Here is a 22,366-nt window from a genome sequence, read left to right as displayed (position 1 = left end):
CGGTTACCACCCCTCCCTTCCACTTTTTCCTTCTTTACTACCCTGTCACAGTGCAAGTCCGGTCCCCTTCCTTATCCAGAGCGCATATCTAGGGATAAAAGTCAGAGCTGCCACGAGGTATGGCGTGACGTCAGGGAAGGTCCTCGCTTGGGGTCTCTTCCTCAGCCATCAAGGATCAGCCGGTGGGCCTTCCCCAGAGGCCACGGCAGCAGGTGACGCTGGGCTCATCTCAGGATGGACTCACGGGAGGCTCCAGGGAGCAGTGGGGTCGGGGCTCCTGGGGAATCATGCCGGATCTTGCCGTGTCTCTTGGTTACCATCCCTCCCTTCCAAACATCGCCAGCCAAGCTCACTGTGATCCGTATCCCTCCACCCCACCTATGCCCACTGCAGTGGGAGACTCGGGGTGGGGATAGGGGCTGTGGCTTGTGGCTTCTGTGGTAAAGGGCTCCCCTCCCCCTGTGGGCATCAGTGGGTCAGCAGCTGAGCCCCTCTGTCCACGGCAGGGCACATCCATACTGAGGTCCAGACCCACATCAGCCCATACCTTCCCCTTGTTGCAGCTCTGGGGAGTGGGGGAGCCACTGCCTGTGTCCTCCTGTCCTCAGTCCTTGGGCTTTGTCCCCCCACAGCACTTGATGAGGTTCACCTTGGCAGCAACAGGGAGACATTCAACATGAGCGATACAGATGGGAAAACCGCCCTCCACCATCTCCCCACCCCACCCGCAAACCACTGTCCCCGTCTCCCTCCTGGGCCCCACTCCCACCAGGGCTCACGTTTTGCCTGCGGTGACTGTTGCTCACAGCTTTTGCAGCAAGGCACCCTGACCACCATCACAGCGTTCAGACTCTCTCCTCCTCACCTGCCCAGAATCAGCCGAGCCTGGACCTAGCTTTAATCAGCCGAAGCCTCAAGGGACAAGAAATCTTCATAGAGTAGACCCTCCAGGGACCCTGGACGGGACCGTCTCCCAACATCCCCTGGTTTGGGGAGTGTAGGGGGCCGCTCGGCAGCCCCCTGAGAGCGCCTCTTCCCTTGTTTCTTGGTGTGTTTGAAGCCTGTTGCCTACTGCTTTTCCCTTCCCTTTTAAAAAAAAAATCTCCAATTTTTTTTCACTTAGGAAAAAAAATTATTTATACGATTGAGATCCACTAATTAAAGCCATTTTCTGGTATTTGGTTACCAGAGCGTTTGATGTCTCTCTGACAAGACCATGAAATGCACGGGGCGTCCACAGGGACAGAATTTGCTGAACACGGTTCTTTGTAAATGAGGGGACACAGTGTCGCAGCAGCTCATGAATATGAAACGCCCATGATGCCACCTCAGTGGACTTGGGAACACAGATGAATCCTGTCATGTGCTAAATGAGACCAATTTCTTTCACTTAACTTCATCTTCAATCAGACCTTCTTACATTTGCCTGTTTAAAATTCCCCATACGTGATGCAGAAGGTAACAGCATTCAGTAAAACAAAGTTTTGCAGCTGCAGAGGAAAAAAAATTATAATGTTCTGTGGTTGAAAGTTACCAGCTCCCAAAAACCACGATTGTGGTCTTCGTTCCTTTTGCTTACGGGGTCTGTGGCCTTCAGGGCACAGGGGCTCGGCTACATGGTGCCTACCAGGATGACCTGAAGTAGCCTGTCCAGATTCCTCCCGTGTGGACTGCTTGCTGACACTGGCTGTGAATGGTGGGTATGGGGTTCCTACCAGCCCAGGCATGTTGTGCAGTGGACAGAGCACTGGGCAGGAAAGAAGCAGGGCATTTGCTTTGGGGAAGTCAGTTGCTAAGGGACAAGGGGCAGGTGCAATTAACTGGAGGAACATGGGAAGGTTAGCCAACCTCTTGTGTCATTTACCAGGCACTCACAAGTCTATAGAAGCCATGTAGAACTCCCTGACCAAGAAGGTCAACCGGGAATGGCAGCTAAAGGCAGTGGCAGGGTGGAGTCCCTGCCAGGAGGGGACCCAGGGCCAGCCTGGGAGCCACTGTGGTGCCTTTCTCTTCTCCCTCCCATCACCATGTACGGCCTAAGCCCCTCCTGTCCTAGCGGGCACTGAAGGGGGTGTGAATGCAGGCTGTGCCCATGTGTCCTGTGAGCTTTGGGCCACTCCACTGGAAGGGAGACTGGTGGGAACCAAATGGCAGTGCCCTGGAGCTTTGCTGGATAGGCCTCGTTCTGATGCGCATGTGATGGCACTACCCATAATAAGCATACTGCAGGGCGGCGGGCAGCTTCGTGCACCTTTCAGCCAGTCACCACTGATCAGCTGGTGTATCTGAAGGTCTCTAGTGCTTCTTGGGATGCCACATGTTTACCTCTGGCATCTGGCCTGCTGGGGCAATCTGTTGGGCAGGTGGCAGCAACTTCATATTCTAGTGTCAAAATGACCACCTTTTCAAATATGAAGGCTTCCCGCTGCCGCCATGCGTGAGTGAGTCGCCATCCTGTGTGCCCAGAGTGGGTGGCAGTGGGCGAAGAGCAGTGAGACCCAGCCTCAGGATGGAGGCCAAGTGGGCCAGCTAAAAGACTGTTCCTCTGGAACTGGGTGTCTGTTGCGCATGTGTGGAGCTCTGCAGCAGGGAAGGGATGGTGCTCGCTACAAGTGATGTCTTCTGGTCCAGGAAGTCTGCTGAGATGACTCCGGATTATTCTTGTGACTGTGTCCTCTACCTGGTGACCGCAGGGATGAGGTGGCAAGACGTGGCTCTTCCAAATGTGCCCTTCAGGGTCCTCGGTTGTCCAGATTCAGTTCCTCTGCAGTCAGCCGTTACTTTGTCAGTCCTTGGCCTGCAGAAGCTACTGAGATGTGTCTTAAAATGTTTATGTATTGGGTCCGGCGGCGTGGCCTAGTGGCTAAAGTCCTTGCCTTGAACGCCCCGGGATCCCATATGGGTGCCGGTTCTAATTCCGGCAGCTCCACTTCCCATCCAGCTCCCTGCTTGTGGCCTGGGAAAGCAGTCAAGGACGGCCCAATGCATTGGGACCCTGCACCCGCGTGGGAGACCTGAGGAGGTTCCTGGTTCCCGGCTTCGGATCGGCGCGCACCGGCCATTGTGGCTCACTTGGGGAGTGAATCATCGGACGGAAGATCTTCCTCTCTGTCTCTGCTCCTCTCTGTATATCTGACTTTGTAATAAAAATAAATAAATCTTTAAAAAAATGTTTATGTACTTTTTTTTGGAAGGCAGAATTACAGAGATAAGGAGAGACAGAGATCTTCCATTCTTCCATCTACTGATTCATGCCCCAAATGGCCCCAAAGGCCAGAGCTGGACTAGTCCAAAGTGAGAAGCCTAGAGCTTCTTGCAGGTCTCCCATGCGGGTGCAGGGGCTCAAGCACTTAGGCCATCTTCTGTTGCTTTCCCAGGCACATTAGCAGGGAGCTGCATCAGAAGTGGACTTGAACCAGAGCTTCTCTGGGATGCCAGCACCTCAGGCAGAGGATTAGCTGGCTGCACCATGGCACCGGTCCCTGGACTGTGTCCTCTTCAGCTGGCTCACCAGCAAGGAGGTGCTCTTGGAGCAGCTTTCCTGAGCTCCTGCAAAGTATTGCATCTGCCCTGGGCCACGCATCAGGTATGATGGAAGGACACCTTGGGAAGCTCTCCGTTCTGTGACTCTTACCTGGAGTTGGCTCCCCAGCAGTGGCCTGTGTGTTCCTTCATCTTCTGGTTGATTACACCTGTGTATGTCTAGAGCGAGCATCCCTCTGCCATTGTGCCATTGTGCATCATCTGTCTTGGATCACCCCTGACATGCCCCAGGAGGGGGCCTTGTGTGGAGTGGACAGCTGGCTGCTTCAGCCCCATCCTCACCTGTGCCCTCTCCTGGGCTCTGTGCTGTAACCACACCCATCTACTGTGGTGTGACTTCCCTGGGGTGCCTTCACACACACTATCCCCGCACCTGGCTTAGTCCTACTCCGCCTGCGCCCCACGGCTGCTCTGACCAATTCCTCATTCCTTATCCTGCACCTTGTACTTTCAGTGGTGTCCTCTCTGGGCTGGATTAGTGTCCTGTGGAATGCCCATGCCATAGAAAACTAGACAGTGACCTAAAAGAATAAACAGGTGTTAAAGTGCATCTGAGAGGGATGCCGATCACAGGTGTCTGTACTCAGCCACACATGCTGTGATCTGTAAGAAACTGTTAGTGGTGATTACCTGTAGAGAGGCAGGAAGGGCGGTTCCTCATTTCTCAGTTTTCTATTGAGTTTGCACCTGCTACCACACACACTGTTGCTTTCGCTGCCAGACCATGGAACGGTAGGATCTTCCTGCTGTTTCTCTCATGGAGTCCAGTTCATTATCTCAGGTCTGGTATGTGCTCTCACTGGGAAGCAGCTTGTAGATTTGTGTGTGTGTGTCCTTTATAGCAGTTGGGGCCACATGTCTTTTTGTTGCTGTTGCTGCTGGTGTTCACATCGCATGACATGGTGCCTTTCTCCTGGGTGAATGAATAAATGAATGAATGAACAAATGAGCCAGTGATCAAGCAGACATGTGGCGCTTCCCCACGGTGTGGCTACCTGGGACCTGGGTGGGGCACATGGGCAGCTTACAGAGCCTGCAAGCAGCTCACACGGAGGGCACAGAAGTGAGGGCGCCGGTGCCCAGCATGCAAGCATCTCACTACTCTCCTATTGCACCTGCGCCTCTCCCTCTCCTGGGGCTGTCCCAGGGGCTAGGCCCACCACCTTATCCTTGTGGTGGGGTAGTGTTTCCAGGACATTTCAATGGGCCTGCCCTTGGTCTGTCCTTCTCCCTGTGGCCTTGTAGGAAGGTGGGGAGTTGCAGGGACCCGTGGGCAGTGGGCCTCAGCCTGCTGATAGCTGCCGCAGCACCCCGAGGACAGCAGCACACAGAGTAGCAGGTGTCCCCAGCCAGGCAGCTGTGTGTGCTCCCTCCGAAGTGTCCTGGAAGGCAGTCACGTTTGAGAAGGCAGTGGCAGGTGTCACGGGCGGGATGAAGTGGAGGGCTCAGGGTTGCCGCCATGCTGGATGGGCTCTGTCTACTTTTTGATGGTTTCAGCTAGCAACACCTGCTTCACCTTGCTAGTGTCACGTTTCCACCGAGATGCTCAACGCTGCACAGGACCGAACAAGCGAACGAAGATGGAGCCCCACAGTCCTCTCCGTGTGTTCCTTCTTTCAGTGTCTGTGAAATGAATCAGACTAGTTCCTGACTATGCAATGTGCAGAGAACACAGCACGTGGTGCTTGATAAAGACAGTTGCATCTTATACCCGAAGCAGCCATGGTCACAGGCTCCATTTTACAGATGCAGAAACCAAGGCACAGGGAGCCTCTCAGCCCCCTTCTCTGTGCTGGGCTTTGTGCCTCTGGCTTTAGAAGCCAAGTCAGCCGGCTCACCAGCCCACATCGCAGACCCTGGGGGCTGCATGCCTCCCAGCCACATCTCAGTCATAACCTGTCAAGGATGCAAGAAGAGGCGGATTTCTCAGACCTTTTTCTTTTTTACTAGATTTCCTTGGACTGTGTATGTGAGAGAGAAAGAGAATGGGGAAGAGGCCAGGAAGAAGAGAAAGAGAACAACAAAACCCAGAACCTGTTTTGTCCACATAATCAAGCCCTTGTCTGTGAGCGTACATCAGAAGTGATAGAATCGTGAACTTCTTTGAAGTTTGTCCCAAACCAGCTCCCCGGCCACCTGTTCTGACGCGAGCCGGGAGTTGGCTGGGCTGCTTCTGCTGCAATGGCTCAAGCTGTCGCCGCGCCACCATGTTCCAGCTTGCCCCGGCCTGGCTGTCATCGCTGGCGCCATCCCACTCAGTCGCCTCACCGGGTTCTACCGGCCACCAGGCTTCCAATTAGAGAGAAATCCCACTGTGTGGCCAGCCCCACCAGTGCCGCTCTGAGCGGCCCCTTGGCCAGGGCCCGGGCTGACCTCTGCTCCATCACAGATGGGCCGGCCTTGAGCTTTTTTGTGCACATTTGGAGGAGGGGCATGGGGACCGAGAGGGAAGCCCGTGGGGGGTCGGAGGGGCCGGCAGACGGGCAGCAGTGCAGTTCCTCTGAGCTCCAAGAGGCCGGGCAGGGCTGACAGGACCCAAATGGTAAAGTGGTGCAGGGAAAGGGGAGTTTGAGCGAGGACCCCCGTCCTGAGCCCCAAACTCAGCGTGAGGTGTTTTTCTTAGCAACTTCTGAATATTCATCGCAGGCTGGACTCCACACCCGGAGGAGAGCCAGGAACAGCTCACTGGCTCACTCCAAAACTGTCACAGTGCCGATGACACGTGGCACAGCTAGTTCCCCCTGTCCCTCCACAGAGCCTGAGCCTGTTGGCCATGGGCTCAGGGCACTGCGTTGTTAGCAGCCCACACAAAGACCATATCAGTCACTAGAAGGGAAAGCGAGCAAGCTAGCTAGCCTGTTAGCGTAGGAGAAACTGCATCCGCAGAGTCTAGCTCCAGTTCCCTGGCAGGACAGAGAAGCAGTGTGAGCGCCTAGAAGCCCCTGGGTGGAGGTGGGGCCTGCCAGATGTGGCTTGCCCTTGTGGGGTGCTGTGTGTGCGTGTGTGTGTGTGTGTGTGTGTGTATACATCACTTCTTTGTCTCCTCCAGCAACAACATTTTGCCTCGTTCTGTTCTGTTTTCTGTGTCTCTGGCTCGCCCATGCATGTCTGCTCTCGTTTTTCTAAGTGTGACTCCGCAGTCGAAAGTAGTAACAAACTCTGGGCTTGGAGCTGACCCGTAGGCACCTGGGCTGGCTTGAGCTATGGTGAGGTCTCAGTAACAGAGAGCCCAGGAGTGGCTGGGGGTCTTGTCAGCTGCTCTCAGTGGCTCTGTGTTTCTTGTAAAAACAGAAATGAATTCGTTAGTCTCTCCTCCGAGATATTTCTTTTTCTATGTTTACACATGATGGGTGTTCTTGGCCTTCTTCCCCTTGACCCTTCTCTCTCTCTCAACTTTGTTTTTTTTTAAAAAAAGATTTATTTATTTTTATTGGAAAGTCAGACATACAGAGAGGAGGAGCGACACAGAGGAAGATCTTCCGTCTGCTGATTCACTCCCCAAGTGGCCACAATGGCTGGAGCTGTGTCGATCCAAAGCCAGGAACCAGGAGCCTCTTCCGGGTCTCCCACACGGGTGCAGGGTACCACGGCTCTGGGTTGTCCTCAACTGCTTTCCCAGGCCACCAGCAGGGAACTAGATGGGAAGCAGGGCATCCAGGATATGAACCAGCGCCCATATGGGATCCTTGTGTGTACAAGGCGAGGACTTTAGCCACTAGGCTATCATGCCAGATCCTCAACTTTGCTTGTTTTAAAGCAAAGCAACTCTCCCCACCACTCACCACCGTCACCACCAAATGATACTTGTTTAGACAATAAAGTGTTTCTTGGAGTTTTGGATTGTCCCCACAAGGAGACGGGCACTTTGGAGACCTTTAGCCAGGCACTACAGTTCAGGAATGTGAGCATTCTGTGATCTCTGTCCACACAACCTTGTTAGACAGATTATAGAATGGTCTTGTGTCTTCTTATATAGCTGCAATCATGTCCAAAGAGCACAGAGCAGGGAAATCTCCAAGAGGTGGCAGAAGTGTCACCTTTAGAGCTGCCATTCTGTGCTGTCCTTATTAGACCTAATGAATGGAGACCCTTGCTCCCCCGACAGGAGGGTTTGGTTCCTAGTGTTCAGTGTAGGATGACCTTGACATGCAAGTAAAGGGTGCTGGCAGCTGCTCTGTTCTCCCGACGCACCTGTCTCGTGAGCAAGTGGCGCTTGTGGCAACATACTCACTCGGTGACATTGCACATCCTCACTCCCTCTTTCTCAGCGGCTTCCTTCCTCCCCCTCCTCTAAGGCAAGCCCATGCTGAGCGCTCTCTAGGGTCTCCTCTCCTTTCTTCACATTGACCCACTACAAGGGCCCATCACCTGACACTTCCCCCAAGGAATCCTGGGAAAGCGAAGGCAGGGCTTCAGTGCTCCAGTTCAGATGGTCCACTTGGGAAGCCCATGAGATCCGTAAGGGAGTGCCTGGTTCGAGTCCCAGCCCCCACCCTTGACTCCAGCTCCCTTTTAATGTGCGCTCAGGGAGGCAATAGGTGATGTGTGAGGACTTGGGTCCCTGTCACCCATGTGGGAAACCCCAAGTTGAGTTCTGTCCTCCTGGTTTTGACCTGGCCTGCCCTCACTGTTGGTGACATGTTAGGAAGTGAACTGGAACATGCAAGATTTCTCTGTCTCTCACACACTCTCTCTCTCTTTCTGCCTTTCAATATAAAATCTTAAGGAAGACTATAGATCCTGGAGCCCCGTCCAGGAGTCTGCCCTCCAGCAGGGCCTACGGGGAGCTGTGGGCATTAGAAATCCTTGCAGGCCTTGTGTCAGTGTTCCTGCACACCGCCACTTCAGAGCCACAGCCCTGGGTGGAGAGCCCCGGCGGTCCTTGCCACCCCCAGCCCCAGGGCCGGGCGTTTGAGGGCTTGCAGGCAGCAAAAGGATGAGGCGGCTGAAACCCTGTGCACAGCATACGAGCCTTTGCTCATTTCTCATTGCAGACATCCCAGTTATTCCAGATCTGGAAGAAGTCCAGGAAGAAGACTTCGTTTTGCAGGTGGCAGCTCCCCCCAGGTAGGTCAGGTTAGGAATGAGCAATCGGCAAGAGGCGGCAAACATATGAATTTACCCCCGGCCTCTCCCTGGCCTGTCCCCTGCCTGTCTCTGTCTGTTGCATGTCCTTAGCAGACCCTGCTTGTACCCACTGCCCCCACCACCCCATGATGTGCCTCTCCACGTGGGAGCACCCATTTTGTTCCCACTTGGGTTGTCCCCAGCCACCTGCGATGCTCCGGGACCAGTTCAGCTGCTAGGGCTCCTCACCCGCTCTGTTCCCTTCAGCATCCAGGTGAACCGGGTGATGACCTACCGCGACCTGGACAATGACCTCATGAAGTACTCGGCCTTTCAGACCTTGGTAAGTGATGGGATGGGGTCTCCGTGTCACACACATGGACCCAGGGGGCTGCCTGGCAACACACATTTGTGGGAGACCCCAGGCTGCCAGTAGCACACCCCGTCCCTGACCCATCTGCACCAGTGTTGCTGCCATGGCCGTGACTGACCACATGGCAGCTTATGCCTCTGCCCAGGGCCCCCATGTCCCCTTGGCTTTGTGCTCCCATCTTGCCCTGCACGGTCTCCCAGTAGTCACATAGTTCCCTCGTGGTTTGAACTCATGCATGAAGGCATCCCTGCAGCTCTCCTACTGCACACACTGGTCCTCCGCACAGCCCTCAGGGAGCCCAGCCTGGCTTCTTGCTGCCGTTACATTCACAGGATGGTGAGATCGACCTGAAACTCCTCAGCAAAGTGCTCTCACCTGAGCAAGAAGTCCGCGAGGTATGCCGACCAGCCCACTGCCGCTCCCTCCCCTTCTGGGCTGTCCTGTGCCTCCCTCAGCACAGATGGGGGTGCAAGTTGGCCACAGCAAGGGGCTGGGCCTTTCCTGGACTTACCCTGTGACACCCTCTTGGCAGGATGATGTTGGCTGGGACTGGGACCATCTGTACACCGAGGTGTCCTCTGAGCTCCTCACTGAGTGGGAGCAGCTGCAGGCAGAGAAGGAGGACCCTGCAGGAGGGTCCAGGCACACCTGACCCTGCAGCCTCTGCTCTAGGTGTGAGAACAAACACAAAATACAAGAAGCTGAAGGCTAAAGAGGCTTGCCAGTCAGTAAAGTAACTTGGAATTTTTATATGGACTGTTTTGTAAGAAAGAAATATTTATTTTCAATAGAACCCCCATTGGATCCCTCCACAATAAATAGTTTATTCTGTGGCTGAGTCTTCCATTCCTTTGCAGCATCCTCCCGGAGAGATCCTGGGGCAGGGGGGAAGCTTGGAACAGTCTGTTGGCAGCCCTGAGCACCCCACCTTGCCCCAGGAGGGGGAGGAACAGGTGCACCTGCCGGCAGTGTTGGTCGTCTCCAGAGGCCTTGGCCACTGAAGCAGGGCTAGGAGAGGCCGCTGGAGGCAGGGCTGGGAGACGCTGCCCTTCTGACCATGATCTTCAGCGCTCTTCAGGTATGTCCATGAACCTGTGCTGTGTTCTCCTTTCTATGCCAGTGTCCTATAGCCGTGGGTACAGCGGGGCCACGTCAGAGCCTCCTGCTGCTTCCCCTCCTACCTACGCCAGCCCATGCCCTTCTGCCACAGCTTACAGGAGCCCCTGGGCTGGTTCTGGTTAGAAGCTGGAAGCCTCCCAAAGGGCCCTTCTCATGACTGAATCTAAGGGGCTGGCCCTCGCCACCACTCCGCCAGGCAGCCCAGCTGGCCCCAGGGGACTCTGTGAGCTAGAGCAGAGCCCACCTCTCTCCCCAAGCAGAGGCAGCTTTTGTTGTTGTTTTCTTTCTCCCTTAGACATCCCATTCCAGTCTCAGGCAAAGCATGTGGCCGCTCGCTCACTCACCGAGGCCCTGCTTCTCGGCCACGGCCACTGGAGCACCAAGTGCTTCTCTCCCCTCTGCCTAGAAAGCCCTTCATTAAAATTCAGAAAAACAAAGCAGCTCAGCACATCAAAAACCCACTGGGGGGTTATTTTCCTGTGACTGCAGTGCCCTTCTCCAGCGCAGAGCCAGTACGCATCTGTTAATTATAAACTGGGGGATTTCTTGGCTTTGGGGTCTCATTCGCCCCCCCCCCCCCACACACACACACACAGTCTTCTAGACTCAGGCTTTGAGCCCAGATAGCTCTTTACAATAATTCCCACGGCCACGGAGAAATCTCATTCGGACTGGTTTTTCTTGCGTCCATCCTCCTGAAACCCGATGGAGAAAGGCTGCTTCTAGCCCCTTCATTAGCAGCACACGCAGCTGCCCTGAGACTTGGACAAGCTTGGAGGTCTCCGGCCGGTCTGAGCAGGTGGCTTGGTGGGGGTGGCTGCCTTCCACTCCGTCTCATCACAACAGCAACAGCAGTGAGCATGAACGTGCCCTGAGCGCCCACTGTGTGGACACTACTAGCCTCAACACCCAGGAGCCACCTAGTTCACAGCCAGCCAGTGATGACAAGACTGTGGTCAGCCCCACTTTATAGACGAGCAAACTGAGGTTCAGCAAGGTTGAGAGATTGCCCAAGATTATCCAGCTACTTACCCAAACTTGGCTGACCCCACTGCATCTGAACACGTGGATTGTTGTCCCCACATCTGCTACCTTCAGCCCAGGAAGGTACCTAATGTCAAACAAGCGACATCTTATAAGTTTTCTAAGAGAAGCCGCTGCTGCTTCTCCCATCCCCAGACCTGACCCCTGACCTTGACTCTGGGGTGTCCTTGACTCTGGGGTGTCCTTGACTCTGGGGCGGGGCTGAGCTCAGGAAACTAGGGGACCGGGAAAGCGGGCAAAGTCAGAAGCCGGGAGCTTCCTCCAAGTCTCCCGGATGGATAACAGGATTCCAAGCACCTGAGCCATCATCCACTGCCTTTCCCAGACCACAAGTAGGGAGCTGGATCCATTGTGGAATAACTAGGACACAAACCAGTGCCCACCTGGGATGATGGCACCGCAGGCTGCCACATTACCAGCTGCGCCGCAGTGCCAGCCCCAAGCTGATTCTATTTTCTCCTCTGGAAAACTGGGGAGGGTTAGGATTGGCCTGTAGGACTGTGGTGCCCAGTACAAACAAGCTGGTTGCTAGGATTAAATGGTAGAGCCAGAAGAGATGAAAAACCGGGTCTAGGAAAAGCCACACCAGGTGTTTGAGCACAGCTGTGCCTGTGGTTTGCTAGGGAAAAGCAACTTCCTGTTTGCCGCATTTCTCAGCCCTTGGAAGGAAGGGTGGGTGTTAGATGTGTTACTTGGGACATTCTATGGAGAGAGAGTTCGCAGGCTGTGAAACTGCAGGTGTATTACTTAGGACACAGTGATCCTTCTATAGCACCCTCCCACCACCCTCCAGGGCCTCATTGTGCCCTGACGTGTGATCCTGCCCTGCCCTCGGCAACCACTGGTCTGATTTCTGCCGTAGTCCATTGGCAGTTTCTGGACATTCGACATAAACAATCTCACATATTTCAAAGGCTTTTCAATCTAGCTGCTTGTATCCACATGTTTCCAAGGTTTATCCACGTTACATGTTTCCTTTTTTTATATATACATGTAAGATTTATTTAGTTGGGGGTGGTATTTATTTGAAAGATAGAGTGAATTACAAAGAATTTTCCACCTGCTGGCTCACTCCCTGAAATGGGTCAGGCCAAAGCACAGGAGCCCATAATTCCATTCTGGCCCCCCACATGGGTGCCCGAAGTCACCATCTACTGCCTGCCAAGACGCATGAGCAGAGAACTGGATGGGAAGTGGACTTCAGCAGGTGCTGTGATGTGGTGTGCACCACAACACTAGTCCCCGTGTGTTACGCCACTTATCACGAGTTCTTCCTGCTGGCCAGTGTCCCACTGCATAGCTGGCTACACACATGTTATCTCCCTCTTCCCCAGCCAGTGGATGGACATTTGGGTGTTGGCAGCGTGGGGCTATCATGCACAGAGCTGCTGCATTGGGCATTTTTCCACCTGTCCATTTGGACAGATATTTTCATTTCTTTCAGGTAGATTTCCTACGTGTGAAATGACAAAGTCTTAACGGTGTGTTTATGCTTAACATTTAAGAACCTGCTGAAGGCCCAGTGTGATAGCCCCATGGCTAAAGTTCTCACCTTGCATGCGTCGGAATCCCTTATGGGCGCCAGTTCATATCCCAATTCCACTTCCCATCCAGCTCCCTGCTTATGGCCTGGGAATGCAGTCGAGGACGGCCCAAAGCCTTGAGACCCTGCACCTGCGTGGGAGACCCAGAAGCAGCTTTGGCTCCTGGCTTCAGATTGGCTCAGCTCCAGTTGTTGCGGCCATTTGGGGAGTGAATCAGTGGAAGGAAAATCTTGTCTCTGTGCCTCCTTTTCTCTGTATGTCTGCCTTTCCAATAAAAATAAATAAATCTTAATTTTAAAAAAAGAGCCTGCTGAATTGTTTTTTCCATGGCATTGGTTTGTTTGTTGTTGTTTTCAGTGCTTTGTGGTGGCAGGGTTAATTAACGACTCACTTTTTTCTTGTCTTCCTTGCTTTTCCCGAAGGTTGCTACTGACTTTGTAGGAGGCACATCACACTGATTCTCTTCCTTTCTCTCCCTTCTGTCGTTGAACTTTATCTCGGTTTTGAGAATGTGGAGTCCGTCTGTCTCCTGTTTCCCACACTAACCCGGAAGCTCTTGCAACCTCAGGCTGGGTGTTTGCAGCTCCACCAAGCTCCATGCTGATTCCAAGAGTTCAAGGTCAAACAGAGCCTGTTCCTGACCTCAGGAAGTGCACAAGCTGGTAGAGCAAAACATGAGGAGCCCATGGGATCCGCTGCTCAGTTCAACTGAGAGGAGGGAAGCAGGGTAGGGGGCGCCCATGTCCCCCAGGGAACAGCAGGCTGACTTGTTTTGCCCTGAGCAAGCTCAGGCAGCCTGCAGCCCGAAGGCCCAAAGCAGCTGGTTGTTTTCCCAGTGTAGTTTTCCCAGTGTTGTTTTCACAGTGTTTCACAGTGTTGCTGGAGCACAGCCTGGTCCATGTGATGCTGCGTGTGTATAGCTATTCAGTGTGCTTAACACTTAGAGACAGTCTGGCCTGCAAAGTCCAAAATACATACCTTCCACACCTGCACAGAAGTTTGCTAGACTGGCATGGTGGCACAGCAAGCTGTGCACATCAGCATCCTATACTGGGGTCACCAGTTTGAGTCCTGGATGCTCAGTTTGCAGTCCAGCCTCCTACTAATGTGCCTGGGAGAGCAGCAGAAGATGGCCCAGATCCTTAGGTCCCTGCCACCCCTGTGGGAGACCTGGGTGGAGTTGCTGGTTTCTGGCTTTGTCCGAGCCCAGCCCTGGTTGCTGCTGTGGCTATGTGGGGAGTAAACCTATAGATAACAGATTCTCTCTCTCTTTAGGTCACTCTACCTGTCAGATAATAAATAAATCTTTAAAAATCCTTACATGACACATGCAGATGAGAAATCCGGACACTCGGAAGCTCCCATAGTGCACCTGCTGTTTCCGTAAACCCATTGCAGCAGCTGTTGATGGGAGGGAAGACTGTGGCAGGGTAGAGAGGTTCTGCCCCCTAGCGGAAATGGAGACCTGTTTCCCTTAAGAAAGGACATTAGGGGGAATGTCTGGGTCCTTCTCAGCTCTTGTGAGCTATTTGGAATTGAGGAATTGAGGAGTCCAGTGAGGCTGCAGATTCCCAGAGAGAGCCCATGGCAAGGGTGTTAGAAGCAAACAACGGGGAGAGTCAAGGTGGGGTTAATTTTCCTTCCTTTTTTTTTTTTTTTAGGCGAGGTTGAAATCGGAAGACAAGGGTGGCAGGAGCAGACAGAGGCAGCGGCTGCTCTTGTGTGGCCGTGCTGGAGTGAATTAATTCACGGCATATGTTCCCAGCATCTGTCACAGCGACCTGGACGGGAGAGGTCAGCGGGAGAGCAGACCGTGCCAGGCCTGAGCATTAGCTCAGAATTCCCGGCTGTAGGGGCCCTTGGATCTCGCGGCACAGTGGCCGGCTGGTGTGCGCTGGAGCATCTGTGTGAGCCATGCTGGGGGGCAGGAAAGGGGGGGTGTCTGGGGTCTTGCTGAACCTGGTCTCTCCCAGAGCCCAACTGCAGGCTTGTGCACTGCCCAGATGGGTATGCATGGGTATCTTGGGGCATCCTCTGAAATGCTGGCACCAGGATGCAGCCAATGCTCTTGGGCACGTGGAGTGACGGAGCATGATTTGGGAATTGGCGGCCTACGTTGAGAAAGCAGAGCAGAAGCGGGTGGTCAGGGGCCAGGTGCAAGGTGGGTGCCAGGCTCACGTGTGAGCTCTTCCTGCAGTCAGATGGGGCAGCACCTTGGATGCATTCTTGTACCTCTACGTGCCTCGGTTTCCTCATCTGTTGTGGTACCTGACCCGCATGAAGTCATCTGCCAGTAAAGATGAGCTCGGATCACACTCAACTCAGGGCAGCCTCCCAGTTGGAAGTCTGGGGTGCTTAGAACTCAGTACCTGAGTGAGCAGCACCCGGCAACTCACAGTCAAAGGCCTGCGACCCAGGCTGACCTTCAGGAGAGCTAACAACTGTTCAGTTAATGATCAGCATCTGAAACTGAAAGGGGGTGGGCATTAGACCTAGATGGCATGATTTACATTGAAGGACGCAGGTTCGAGTCCCAGCTTCACTCTCCAATCTCACTTCCTTCTAACGCACACACTGTGAGCCACAGACAAGGATTCAAGTGACTGGGTCCCTGCTACCCATATGGAAGTCTTGGGTTGGGTTCCTGGCCCAGCTTCATCCTGGCTGGGACCCATCAGCCATGGTCATATTGGGATGAACTAGCTGTTGGAACTCTGTCCTCAGGAACCCTGTCTCCAAAATAAATAAAAATCTTAAAAATTAATAAAACAAAGGACCAGCATTGTAGCATAGTAATTAAGCTGCCACTTAACAATACCAGCATACGATATGGGCACTAGTCCGAATCCCTGTTGCCCACCTTCCAATCTGGCTCCCTTTTATAGCCTGGGAAAGCAGCAGAAGATGGCTCAAGTGCCTAGACCCCTGCTGCCCATGTGGGAGATCTAAATGAAGCTCCTGACTCCTGGTTTCTGCCTGACACAGTCCCGGTCACTGTGGCCATCTAGGGAGTGAACCAGAAAATGAGGGACCCCCTCCCTCAGTAATTTTGTCTTTCAAATAACAATTATTTAAAATAAATAAAAGCAAATAAAGATTTCCCATTAAAACCCAGCCATGGTGGCCTGGGTCCTCCTAGCAAGCAAGGCACTGTGAAGGTGGGAGGCAGGGCAGCGAGGCTGTCAGGCTTCCTTGCTGGAGCATGCGCCCTGCCCTCACTCTCCATGGGCAGGGCAGGCCAACAGTGTCTCTATGGTCAGCCACCCAGACCACCCTTCCAGAGGGAGCTTGGATGAGGTGGCACGGTTAGCTGCTGCCCCCTAGCGCCAGTGCCCTTGAGATGGGCCTTAGTGTCCAGGCTGTACCTGGGCAGCTCTGAGTGTGGCTGACACCAGGGCTCACCACTGACTGCCCACCAGTGCAGGGCTCCTTGCTGGTGGCCTGGGCCCCAGAGCTTCCTGTATGGCTGCCATAACCTGTTCTTACCTGTGCCACAATCTGAGGCTCACACTGTCCGGGTCCCCATCCTCCCTGGTCTCTCAGAAGTCAGATCTGCATCCCCACCTGAGCAAGGGCTTTGGCCTCTACTCCTGCTGCCTCTGCCCTTAAGCTTGCACAGCTAGTGGCACCTCCAATCACTCTTGCACTTGTAACCCCGTTTTGGTGTCTGCTTCCTGGGAGGGCACTAAACAGAGGACCCTGTTTAGTGGGTAGGAGTGGGTAGAGGTGGCAGCCCTTCGGTTCCCTGGGGCTGAGAGGTCACAGCCCGAGCTCAGTGGGGACATGGAGGCAATGAGAAGCACAAACAGTGCAGCTGTGCAACGAGGGGATGTGGGCCATGGGCAGGGCAGGGATTGGCTCCAGGAGACAGGAGGGGCTTTTTGGGGGTGTTTGAAAAAGAAAACTCCCCCATGTTTGTTTTAGTGGTGACTCATGAGTGCTTGCTATATTTATTATACTTTTCATTTACAAGTCAGTTTTAATCAAGGTGATTTTATTAAAGATTTATTCATTTAGAAGACAGAAGGAGAGATCTTTAATCTGCTGGTTCACTCCCCAAATGGTTGCAATGGCCGGGGCTGAGCTAGGACAAAGTTGGAAGCCAGGAACTCGATATAGGTTCGTGGATGCAAAGGCCCAAGTGCTTGAGCCATCCTCTGCTGCTCTCCCAGGCTCATTAACAGGGAGCTGGATGGGAAGTAGAGCAGCATGGACACAAAACAGCACCATTATGGGCTGTTAGCGCCACAGATGGAGGCTTTGCTTACTCTACAACTGTGCTGGCTGCAGAATTTCAGAACTGTTGACGTCAGATCTTTATAGCATAGCTTGCTAATGTCAAAGAACTCATGATCTTTTGAATATTTTGAAGATATTATGTTAGACAATTAACACAAGATCACTAAAGTTAAGACTGTGTTGAAATAGTATGAGAAATCTCTTCTTACTTAACCCTGCCCCCACTCACTGTACAGCCCTGCCCTGAGATGAACAGAGTGGTCTTTCCTGCCTTGGCATGAGTATGGGCCCACAGAGACCAGAGCTTGGCTTCATTTGTATAACTGGAATCATCCTACAAACACAGCCTACAACTTGACATCTTTTTAGAAAAATATTCATTTTATTTATTTGAAAGACAGAGATACAGAGTGGGAAAGATAGGCTTCTTCTATCTGCTGGTTCTCTCCCTACGTGACTGCAATAGCCGGGCAGAAACCAGGAACTCCATCCAAGTCTCCCACATGGATGCAGAGGCCCAGGCACTTAGATCATCCTCTGCTGCTTTCCCAGGCCATTAACAGGAAGCTGGATCCAAAGTGGAGCAGCTGGGACTCGAACCCCTAATGTTCATACTCAATGCCAATGTTGTAGGGAGAGCCTTCCTTGCTGCACCACAATAACAACCACCCAGAATACTTTTTTTCTTTTTAAATAAACCATTTGAACGTTATATTTTTATTTGAGAGTCAGAAAAGAAGCAAGAATTCAGGCTCTCTGATATTGGACGTGGGTGTCCAGCCAGTGGCCGAAGCACCAGGCCAAACACTCGCCCCTGTAACAGGACCCCTTGCAAGACTCCTGCTCTCAGGACCTTCCTCCTTGTTCTCTGTGGTGCAAACGATTCCAGATTGTTCTCCACTTCCCATTCCCTCACTACCCTTCCACAGGTTTGGTCTCTTGGACAGAGCCTACACCTGCCACCGGGGGTCCCTGTTCCCCCAGCCCTGGACCATCACAGACACTGCCCTCCTGCCTCTGCCAGTCTCCTGCTTAGCCATTCGCAGGCAAACAGAGGTAGGAACGCCAGTCCTTGGGACACCTCCTCCAAGGCGAGGGGCTGAGGAGCACAGAGAGTGAGGCTGCAAGGGAGGTGACATGGCAGCCCTGGCAGAGACAAGCCAGGGCCCTCTGGGGTCTTACAGGATGAGGCAGGGCTGTCTTCGGGTGGGATTTTTGCACATTGGCTTCTCATGCATTCTGCGACCGGGGGACGACTAAGAACCAAGTCCTGGGGCTGGCATTGCTATTGCTGTGAGCCCAGGTTCAAGTCTCAGCTGCTCCGTGTCCCATCCAGCTCCGTTCTAACGCATCCAGACAAGCATTGGAAGATGGTCCAGGTGCTTGGGCCCCTGCCACCCATAAGGGAGACTTGGCCTTTGGCCTGCCATAGCCCCACTTGTTGCAGGCATCTGGGAGGTGAATCAGCAGAAGGAAAATCTATTTATCTATCTCTCTATAACTCTGCCATTCAGAGAAATAAATATTTTTTAAATGTCCTCACAGTGTCCTTGTGGGTGTGTCCTTGCTCATGGGTAACATACCTAACTTAGCAGTGAGGGGCTTTTATGCCGCTCTCCCCAGCTGTGGGGCAGCAAACAGAATGCTCTGTGCACTTGATCTTGCTCAGTCTTCTCCTTCATGCCTGTTGCAGAAAGAGCAGGAACTGAGGCTTAGCAGTGTTGGGGTGGCCCCTTCTGACTGAGGATGCAGCTGGGGGGTCCCCATCAGTAAGCAAGGGTAGATGGGTATGGCCAGTGCTGAATGGCTCTGCCTGCTGACTCAATGTAACAGAAGCTCTGACCTTGGTGGCCAGCCAGCCTTTGAGTCAAGGACAGCAGGTTCTCCTTCTGGCCTCCTGCTAGTGGGCTAGTTATGGTGTTTTTCTAGAAGCAAAGTGGTTACACCTGTAAGGCAGGCCTTCTCGGGGAAGTCCACCTGCCCAGAGCCCACATGCAACAGAGGCACCTGCAGAGCTGATGGCACTACAGGTCCTTGGGCTCCCTGGCTTACTGGGATAGAGTCTGGGACAAGGAAGTCCTGAGAGAATGCATTTCATGTTTGTAAAGTACTTATTCATTTGAGAGGCAGTGTGACAGAGGGTGGGGGGCAGGGCTCAGGAGTTAGGGGGAGAAGAAAGAGCGAGAGACTGATCTTCCATTCTCTGGTTCATTTCCCAAGTGCCCACAGCAGCCAGAGCTCCTTGGTGCATATCTGTTGCTGACCAGGGGTACCCACTAGCAAGTATGTTGGAATCGGTCATAAGGAGGCAGGACCCAAAGCAAGCAGTCTGATATGGGGTGTGGGCATCCCAAGAAGCAGTTTGATGGGATGTACCACAAGCTCCACTCTGCTTAAGAATTTTAAGCAAACAGCTCCCTAAGCCCCTCCCCTTTGGAGAACCTTTGCTTAAGGTGGAGGTTGCAAATGCTGGCTCATAGTCAAAACTAGCCAACTAGAGTGGGAGTTGTGACCTGGAGGCTGCAGCCACGGTTTGCATCCCCAACATCGGGTAGGAGTGCCAGTTGGAGGCCTGACTGCTCTGCCTCTGATCCAGCTCCTGCTCATGACCTGGGGAAAGCAGCAGAAGACCCTGATTCTTAAACATCTGCCACCCATGTGGAAGATCCGGATGGAGTTCCAGGCTCCTGGCTTCAGTCTGGCCCAGCCCCAGCCTTTGCTGTCATTTGGGGAGTGAACCAGCGGATGAATGGAAGCTCTCTCTCTCTGACTCTCCTCTCTCTGACCCTGCCTTTCAAAGCAGTCAGTCAGTCTTGGACAGGTTGAATGGTGGAGGGAACGCAGACACCTTGTCTTCTCTGAAAGATCTGACCGTGCTGGGTTCCATGCTGCACCACCTTCAAGAGCTGTGCCAGGGCTGCCCTCTCTAATTGCCTAGCCTCTCCCCCCGGCTTCTGTGGACACTTTGGGCTTGTGACCACTACCAAAGAAACAGTAAGGCTACTGCTCATCTGCACCATTGCCAAGCGAGCAAGCAAGCCTTGGTGAACAAGATCAATTCCAGAGCATTCTGCTTTCCTGTCTGCAGCTCGACACCTTCATCCTGCTTTGTTGAATCTATGTAAGAGGCACAGGTACCCCTTCCCAGCCTGCTTTGCGTGTCCTCTGGCAGCTACTGCCAGAAGTACTTGGGGAAGGATTCTGCACACCTGCTGTGGGTTGAAGTCCCTCCCTGGCCGTGAACCACCTGCACTAGATCCTTCCGCCAAGGCCCAGCTTCTAGCCTGCAGTTGGAAGTAGGCATGCAATAGCGGCCAGCCGTCACTTAGCCATGGCTGCTGACTGGGGCCAGGTGTGCCTCACTAGGGATGGGAATCTCTGAGGAAGAGCGTGCGAGTGTACATGTTAAACATAGTTCCCAGGTGCATTGTTTTTAAAGATTTATTTGTTTGTTTAATTTGGTGAGCAGCTTGACAGAGAGAGACCAAGGTCTTCTGGTTCCACTGGCTCACTCCCCAGATGGCTGCAATGGCTGGAGCTGGGCTGGTCTGAAGCCCAGAGCCTGGAGCTTCTCCTGTATGTCCCAAGAACTTGGGCCACCTTCTGTTGTTTTCCCAGGCTGTTAGCAGGGAGCTGGATCAGAAGTAGAGCAGCCAGGACTCCAACCAGCACCCATGTGGGATGCCAGCACTGAAGATGGAGGTGAAGTCTAGTACACTAGGTAAGTGTTGGAGTGATCATCAGCATTGTATTCAGGTAGTGAGGTTGTTTGCTCAGATCCCTGACTTTTTGGCCTGGTTAGAGGAAACAGGCCCATCCCAGGGCCCAACCAGAGCTTCCACTGCAGGCAGTCTTGCCTGCTCTGTCTCTCCCCCACCCCCAGTCCTGCCCCGGGGCTCAGCCCACTGTCAGATTCCATCTCCTGTCACTCTCACTTCATTATTCCTTGATTGTTCCATCTTCTGCTGCTTATCATTATTAATAATCGCTCTGGCCAGGCCAGGTGCTGACAGCATGCCCCTTGTGCATTCTTTCTGTCCTAATCCCACTTGCTTCTCTGGCACAGACCCCATCTTTCCCCCTCTTCCTCCTGCTTTTAATTAAGCCAGCTGGTCAGCCCGCCACTGCCCCCTGTGGCCCCAGCAGTGATCAGCTCTCCTGATAAGGCAGAGACGTGATGGCCTTAAGACCCAGAGAAACACGGGGTATGGGGGAGTCCTAGAGTGGACCCCAACCTCAGGGGCTCTGGAATAGCTTGGGAGCAGGGGTGCTGAGTGAAGGCACCCCCCCCCCCAAGGAGCTTCTGCAATTTAGCAAGCCTCAGAATGCTACAGGAGGCTGCTGTAGTCCTCCGTGACTGAGGGGGACTGTCCAGGACTGGGAAGGGAAGCGCTGACCATGAAGTTAATGCTGGAGTAGAGAATGGTGAAAGCTTATTGATGGCCAGGCAGTGAGAGGAAGCATGAAGTTGTGTCTGTGCTTTAACTTCTGTTAATCTGAAAGGCAGAGAGAGAAGAGATCTTCCATCTGCTGGTTCACGCCTTGGATGCTCAGAACATCCAGGGCTGGGGCTGAAGTCAGGGGCTGAGAATTCCACTCCAGCCTCCTATGTGAGTACTTCACCCATCACCTCTTGCTTCCCAGGGTGCCAGCAGGAAGCTGGATTTGAAGTGGAGCTGGGTCCGGAACCTCAGCGCTCCCATATGGGATACAGCAGGTAACTGTTGATTTAATCAGTTCCCTAACCACCATACCTCTCCTATATATTTACGGTTATAAGCGGAGCAGGAAGTTCTCCTGTCCTCCCAACAATCCTAAAAAGCATGTTACCAACCCGTCTTACAGATAGGAAGACTGAGGAAGAAGGAGCCTCTGTTCCTTATCCAGCAAGTGAGGAAAACCAGCCTGGGAAGCCTGAGCATATGCCTGAGGCTGAGGGCTGCTCCCCAACCCCAGGTCTGGATACAAAGGACCAGAAAGAGTTGGGAGCTGCCATGGTTGGAGGCGGCATGGGATGTGAATGCTGCACCAACTTGCCCAGGTTAGACACAAAGCTGCCCAGATAGTGCTGGGCCAAGATGGAAGGATTTGTAGCAATTAAAATTAAAATGTTTTGCCTGGGAGCTGTTGGGAGCCTTTTTTCCCCCCAAATTATTATTTTATTTTTTTGAAGCCGGAGTTTTCTGACTTCAAGGTGTTAACAGGCCCTCTAAATGGTTTTGTTTTTTAATTGCAGCAAATGACTGTGGAGCCATTAGACGCTGCCTCTGTGCGGTGCTGCCAACGAGCCCTTCCGGTCCTCCTCCTATTTATTCTGTTTAATTCAGTCAGGTAGCTCCAGGGCAGTGGAGATCAATACTCCTCTTTGATAGAAAAGAGTCAGGTTTGAAACCGAGAGATAAAACTGACACATTTTGTATAAATTTAATTAAAAATG

General features: G+C 53.1%; 1 protein-coding gene across 1 annotated transcript in view; it reads left to right on the top strand.

Moving 5' to 3' along the window:
• IFT43 (intraflagellar transport 43) overlaps positions 1 to 9,816 on the top strand; it is a 72,119-nt gene extending 62,303 nt beyond the window's left edge. Inside the window, exons 5-8 of the mRNA XM_058655527.1 lie at positions 8,538 to 8,610; positions 8,878 to 8,953; positions 9,316 to 9,378; positions 9,516 to 9,816. Of these exons, the coding sequence (XP_058511510.1) occupies positions 8,538 to 8,610; positions 8,878 to 8,953; positions 9,316 to 9,378; positions 9,516 to 9,635 (332 nt within the window). The 3' untranslated portion in view covers positions 9,636 to 9,816. The remainder of the gene's footprint in view (positions 1 to 8,537; positions 8,611 to 8,877; positions 8,954 to 9,315; positions 9,379 to 9,515) is intronic.
• The last annotated feature ends 12,550 nt before the right edge of the window (positions 9,817 to 22,366 follow it).

Source organism: Ochotona princeps, chromosome 26 (genome assembly GCF_030435755.1).
Source record: "Ochotona princeps isolate mOchPri1 chromosome 26, mOchPri1.hap1, whole genome shotgun sequence".
Taxonomy (NCBI): Eukaryota; Metazoa; Chordata; class Mammalia; order Lagomorpha; family Ochotonidae; genus Ochotona; species Ochotona princeps.
This window is presented reverse-complemented; position numbering and strand designations above follow the sequence as displayed.